Raw genomic sequence first — 7,205 nt, 5'->3', positions numbered from 1 at the left:
TTACACGTGGCTGTGAAAACAAAGAGGGTGAACGAAAAAGCGTTGAATGGCCCGAGGATGTTAATCAGAATAACATTGGGTGTGATACGCTACGGCCGAGGTCGACGGAAAAAGGTGAGAAAATATTAATAGAAAAGAAGAGAAGGTCAAGTACGAAGTTGTGAGACGGAAGGAAGATGGACGCGGAAGGCAGTGGGGTTAACCAGAAAAACGCCTGGTTGTGCACCACCACGCGAAGGCAGCGGAAAAAGGAAAGTTGTCGCCCAGGAGGAGTAAAGGTACGTGTGGGATTAACATTACGCATTGCTTTCTTGTCCTTTATATTTACTGGATTTAATGTTTGTGACATAATTCTTGTCTATCCAAATGTAACGATAAGGTCTTGTTGACTCTGCTTCTTCTAATAAAAAGGAATAGGGGCCACATGGAACTGATTCCACATCGGTGAATCGCTGACGGCGCTCATCTGCTATCAAACAAACAAACAAACAAACAAACAAACAAACAACAAACAAACAAACAAACAAACAAACAAACAAACAAACAAACAAACAAACAAACAAACAAACAAATGCTCCAGTGAAAGCTATCGACTGGGTGGTTTTATTGTTTCCCTTATGACACGGGGATCCAAACCATGGCCGCCGTCTACATTCTTTTTTGATTTAGTCGGTCGTGTATTATTAAGCATTTCGATTACTTTATTGTACGTAAAATCTCAGAGAAGGTGTTTTGAGTCACGTAATTAAATAGGACAGACAAAGCTATACGCCTCTGACCCTTTGAAAGGGCTCGCGCAGGCGAAATCCGAAGAACACTGACACGTGTCATCGTCTTTTCACGTGTTGTTTTGACAGTTTTTTCTTCGTGCCAGCGGCCTAACGAGATTTCGTCAGTGGCCAAGTTCGTGACCCTTCGGAAAAACTGCCGCCGTGTAAGTGCACAATGCGAGACTACACCCGAGTCATTCTCCTATCGATTCGGGTCGTTCCCCGAACGAGGGTTCGGCGTCCTCAAGGGCGAGCGAACAACCCAAAATGAGCTGGGCACAATGCCAGGGTTTACGTCATGCTTTATTGATTTGCGCTTTGACAAAAACACGACAAGCGCCACCACACGAGCACTCCGCATGCTTACCCAGGTGTGTGCGAGCGTTAAGACAAAGCATTTAATACGAAAAAAAAAAGAAAACGTTAATCAGTTTTGCAGTAAACCCCTGGCCCATTCTTTTGTTTCTTTCTTTGCTTTTCGTTTTTTTTTTTCGAATACCAAACACCCTTCCGTGAGAAACGAATATAGTAAACAGTGGGGGCGTGATTTACTCGTTGAGAAGTTAGCTCGACGTGCAAAGCGCAGTCTTCTTGCATTCCTTCTAAAGCAGATAGGACGAATCCGTACAATCGACAGGGCATCACATTCTTCTTCTTTTTTTTTTCGGAAGCATGAAAAAAAAATCGATTGTGAGCTCAAGCTTCCTCTGAACAGGCATCACGAACACTCTTAAACTAGGAAAGCAGTCCTGAACGGTGTGGAATTGCGAGGCGTGACACCGGAGAAAAAAAGAAATAATAAGGACTGCGTCAATTTCCACAGCAGTATACGCCGGTGTAAATGTTTATGTAAGTGCTGCGATAAAGTAAGAACACAGAAGTCGCGATTCATTCTAAAATGTTCAACACCCTACACTTCTCAGACCAAGAAAGCATTGCCATTTATTTTTAAATTATCATTTAGATGAACGTTTCAGAATTCAAGGCGTCCAAGTTAATCCGGAGTACTTCACCTCGACGTGTCACATATTCAGATAGTAGTATCAAGCTAAAAAAAAATCCAGATATTCTAAAATTATTTTCTAAGATCGAGAATCTGAGAAAATGACAAATGCGAACGATCAGCATTAGCTCCTTAATACTTCAGATATGGATGAGTTAGTGAACAATAGAAAACCCGTTCAGACATGCGTGCTGTCAAGCTTAAATTAGGACTAAGCAGATGCATGACTTTTAGTCCCATACAGCCGGCATCACTGTCAACTTGAGGTGAAACATAAAGCTAAAGTATTGCATGTACAGAAACATTCAGAGTAAACAAGACTCAGGGCTTGTACGGAGGAAGTCGAGCGATAAGCTTGTTGCGCAATAAAGTAAATAGTGCACAAAAATAGCGGAAGCAAGACGGATTCGCCTAACAAGAATAAAAGAAAGGAAGAGGAAAACGAAAAGAAAAAGCAAAAAAAAAAAACGGGAAGGAAAGAGCGACAATGCCACGGCGGTAAGCATAGCGGCTTCGCAGAACACGCTCGGCTGTCATGTAATTCGCCAAACGCATGACTGCCGCATGGACGTCGAACGCTTGCGAAGCAAGGTGTGTGACAGGGCTGGTTCGTATTCCATAACGACGTGCACAAACAGATACGAAAACAAAGGACCCACCAGGACTGGCGCTGACTTCCAAGTGACTGTCATTGCAAAGACACAAGGAAAAGTAGCATAATACACGTGATCACACCACGCTTCCCTGTGCGTGATATCAAGGTTAATACAAAACGAAAAAAAAAAAAACAGCGAGGAAAAGCTGAGCGGGATTATGATGAAGCTGCACGTGTAGATGGATCCAAGTAAGCTTTTTTTTTTTTTGTCGATCAAAGCAATAGGTTTGATATTGAAGTTGCTTCTCGCAATAGTGGCGGCTTCAATAATTATACGCGTGTTATCCTGTTTATGTCTAGCTAAAACTGCGGTCTTATCGAATACTAGAACGCTTGAGAAGCGGTTCCTGTGAAGGGTGACTTACCGGAAAGGAGCGACGCCGTCAGGAGAAGCCCAACGGCTTGTGAAGGAGCGCAGGGACGCATCACTGTCCATAGTGTCCGCGTTGTCATTTCATCTTACTGCTACAACGTCTCGATCGGGACACGAGAGGTCAGCTTCTCGCGGTGTACCGCTCACTCCGAGCCAGCAAGCATGCTTGGTCACGCAGCCACGATGCCGGCAACGTGGTTGCGCGTTGAATGCAGATCGAAAGCGGCGGCGGTGGCGTATGACGACGACGACGCACGGATTGCCCCATACCGAACGCGTCTGCTTCGCCCCTTTCCGTTCTGGGGGACGGGGCAGAGGCTGACGGGCGAGGGAAGCACGCCGAGGAGAGGAAGGGGAGGGCGACCACCAAGCAACAAGAGCCGATGACGCAGGAGGTCGGTGAGAGAGAGAGAAATGAGCCTAACGGAAGTGAGAGCAGAAATGACTTCCGGCTCTCCAGCGTGTCAGCTTACCAGTGGCGGGAGAGTCAAAGCTCGTAGCAACCTGCGCGGCTCATATAGATGCAGTTCGCATGCTCTCGCACTTGCCGCGAATACGCGCTGCTTTAACAACACGTAGGAGTAACTGTGGTGTATTGCTGTAGGCGTGCTTGGACTGGACGCCGGCAACTACTCCGCCTTGGCGACTCTTGCAGCATCAATCGGATATATTTACCGTTTGTAAAGAGACCAGTGTATCGTGAGGTTTCCTTGCGAGTTGGAGTAGATATCGAGTTGATGTCCTTCAGGTGAGTCTGCACGCCTAGAAATGGTCAATCGCAGGTAGAAAAAAATATTAGAAAAGGAAGTATTCAAAGATAATCGACACCTATCGACTTTAGATGTTTCTTGCATGTTCATTGTCTTCCCTTCGCGCCTTTCTTTTCGACCTTACTGCCTCCACATTTTCTTTCCACCAGATTTATATTTCTCACCAGACCAGCACTCGAGCATAAGTCACGAGACGTTCAAGTATGCTACTGAGGCGGGAAAAAAAAGAAAAAAAAAACCAGAAAGCAAACTACAGTGAACTCTCACTTGTGTGAACTTCAAGGGACCCATGGAAATAGTTCATTTAACTTAAAGTTCACGGAACTGAATATTCACTAGAATATGGAACAGCATTGGACACAGCAGATATCGAGTCAAACGTGTGAAATGCAATGTTTTTTGAAAATAATTCTGTAAGTTTCATTTGGTCTGGCGCCCTTAAAGCGCAAGAAGAGACAAAGCTGTCCAGAGAGTCTACGTTCAATCCTCTGGGACAGCAAGTGTGGCTGTGACACGAAGTGTCGCAACTTTCTAATATATCCAACAGCCTTGGCTAGAGATACAGGATTCGAACCTGCTTGAGCCGTTACAATTTCATCGTCGCATTCTTCTTCTTCCGGTTCCGGACGAACGCTAGAAACAATTTCCAAATGTGACAGTTCTGCGGAGGTAACAAGCTCACTGTCACACTGCACATAGTCTTCAACTTCGTTGAATTGATTTCAAAAATTAGCCCGGGTCCGCGGATCAAGTTCGTTCAACTGAAACATTCACTATTCAGAAATTCGTTTAACTGAACGATTTTTCCATAGAATGCATAGAATGCATAGGAAAACCACCGGGCGCTTTCTAAAAGTTCGTTATTCTGAAATATTCTTTAAACCGACGTCAATACAAGTGAGAGTTCACTGTAGTGGACATATGGGCATTTGCCGGGTATGTATGTATGTATGTATGTATGTATGTATGTATGTATGTATGTATGTATGTATGTATGTATGTATGTATGTATGTATGTATGTATGTATGTATGTATGTATGTATGTATGTATGTATGTATGTATGTATGTATGTATGTATGTAACTGTCGATTTATGTCCTCGCGAGTTCAATACGAACAACATACTAAGGAAAATGCTGAAGACCGCTGCAAAATATCACTCCGGACTAGTCCCAATGACAACGAAGAGGCAGTTGTGTGATGACGAGCTGAAGCTTTGTTCGGTTTCACTGGCATAGCCAAGCCGAGGAGGGGGAGGGGTGCAATTCAACTCCCTCCCCCGAAATTTTTCAATTTTTCAAACGCACTCACGAACACACATAAAGAATGGTAGAACTCTAAAAAATTTCTGACTATACTACTGTTTGGTTCCACTCTGCGCATCCGCTTGTAAGTATACTCGTGGTGACTTTTCCCACGTAACAATACCAACGCAGGCTGCGTGTGTAAAACGCTTGTCATGAACATGACCTCGATTTGGCCATTGAACTATCTGCGGTTCTTGGCCAAAGGGGCTGAGACGCGTGAATAAACATTGGTACTGATCCTTGGCTGTTTGGGGAAGCACCGCTGCCTGAGCAAGGTCGGTCGCTAAGTTCTTTCAGTGCCAGAAACGAGTCGTCTCTTTTCTGGTATTCACACAGCGTCATTACCGCTTCACAGTTGTCATTGGAGTAGAGCAGGTGATATGATTATTTCGCGATGCACACTGAAATCTCATTGTTAATACAGTCGGCTAGCCGGTTCATCTACTGCCACACTCTAAGGAAAAAGAAGAGTCAAAAGAGGGTCACGGCACCGTGACTCTCCTCAGGTGTCCATTTGGCCCCTTTTGGAAGGTAGAAATAGAAAAAGAGAGTTAGCATTCCTGAAGGAGTCACTAGACTATCGTGAAGCGCGTTTTGATTAACTTTCGGGATGAAGGCGCCGCCTTATACGCCGTACATATCGCGCGTTTGCCGTTCGGCGCCGTTGTGGCGCCATGGCTCGCCGACGGAGCCAGGCTGGCGCGGCGCCTCGCCTCCTCTCTCAGTCTCCTCGGTCTTTTGGAATGGGTTGCGTTGGCTGCGCGGGTCGCGTGTACGTGTAGCTTTGTGTTCGAGCGAACATGCGCATCTTCGATGGCGGTGACGCCAGGCTCCGTGCTCGAAGTGGCGCTTGGAGGGCGGAATATTCGTTGAGCTGCGGACACGGACAATGTGCGTCTTTCGGTGAGTGCACTGCTTTCGTAGGTACTAATTATGTAGTTTTACCTGGGCGTCTGCAACAGCTCTGCGGAAGTAGGCTGCCAGCCATTTCCAACAGCATCCTGAGTCCGCGGAGCTGTTGCGGATGCCCAGCTAGAACTGTCAGTTGACGAGTTGACACCGTTATGCGCATTGCTGTAAAAGCTCCCATAAAATGAGCGATGTGAACAGTTATCAAGGGTCACTGTTTGCTGATCTCACATTGTGTCTGCACTGCTGAAGGTACAAGATGTCGTTTTGAATGCGCTTTAGTCTACTTCATAATAACATATCCATCGACATTGAGTGTGCAGCATGCTTCCGCGCGTGGGAAAGTGAAAAAAAAAGTATGTGCATATAGAACACTTAGACGCGCTATGTATAATTGTTTTTGCTGGCTTAAAGAGGGTGGTTTAAGATGCAGATATAGTACGATGTTTCCAGCGCGTACACGGTAGTCACTTAAACACCTCGCCTGTAAGGTGAAAAGCTTGAGACTTTCGACGGAGCGCGTTGTTGCGGCCGCCGCCGTGCACACCTCGTTTCTGCTTGCTGTTTTCGGGGTTTGTCTACACCTGCGACGACGTTTGACGTTATAACAGAATCGAGTGAGTGTACGTGACTGTGGGAGCTATGCGCGGTAATTCCAGCATATGACATGTCTGATCTTGACGTAGACGGCGTCCGCGCGCGCTGGGTGTTGTTCGGGCGCTCGTACTCGCATGTGTTTACTGAGTATTTAAGGATGGGTTGCGTTTGTAAGACAGGCGGTCAGTAACCGCTCACGGCATACCCCTGACTGCCGGAGGATGCACTTGGGTGTTGGAATATGCCGGCGCAAAGCCGCGGTTATTCCGAAAGCAAATTTTGAAGCGATTTCTCAGAAAAGAAGTGCTTTCATTCGTGCATAGCCAGTGCCTATTGCGAAATGAAGTTCCCGCCTTCTTTTACGTGAAAATATGTTTTTGTTGCGAAGTTATTTAAAGCGAAACACACGTGTCAGATGTGTGTACAGTAACGGTGTGTTGAACAAAGGGTGGTTTTAAATACAAATAATCATTGTGTGTGTGTTGGTTATTCCCAGAATCCCGGATCGCTTCTCCCGCCTCTTCACTCCAGTTGACAGCCACACTCGGGGAAACGAAGGTGTCGCTATGGTCTGGCGCCTCACCACTCGTGATGGGAAAATCAACAGCGGCGTTCGCCCTGTCAACGAGGCAGTCGGTCCTACATTTTTTTTTGTTGGACAACACGACGTACGAAAAGAGGTGAGTGGTACCCACAAAAAGAAGCCTAAACTAATTTTGTTTGTTGTTTAAAGGAGGCTCACATCATCTTGTGCTGCAAGTTTGTCGCCAAGTGACGTGTTACAAAAGCTACTATTTGCAAGTTGTGTTTTACACGATAA

General features: G+C 45.9%; 1 protein-coding gene across 1 annotated transcript in view; it reads right to left on the bottom strand.

The window, feature by feature from the left end:
* Positions 1–3,067, bottom strand: part of LOC119396967 (uncharacterized) — a 16,128-nt gene extending 13,061 nt beyond the window's left edge. Inside the window, exon 1 of the mRNA XM_037664369.2 lies at positions 2,794–3,067. Within this exon, the coding sequence (XP_037520297.1) occupies positions 2,794–2,881 (88 nt within the window). The 5' untranslated portion in view covers positions 2,882–3,067. The remainder of the gene's footprint in view (positions 1–2,793) is intronic.
* Between the last annotated feature and the right edge of the window lie 4,138 nt (positions 3,068–7,205).

The sequence above is a fragment of the Rhipicephalus sanguineus genome, chromosome 6 (assembly GCF_013339695.2).
Source record: "Rhipicephalus sanguineus isolate Rsan-2018 chromosome 6, BIME_Rsan_1.4, whole genome shotgun sequence".
Lineage (NCBI taxonomy): Eukaryota > Metazoa > Arthropoda > Arachnida > Ixodida > Ixodidae > Rhipicephalus > Rhipicephalus sanguineus.
This window is presented reverse-complemented; position numbering and strand designations above follow the sequence as displayed.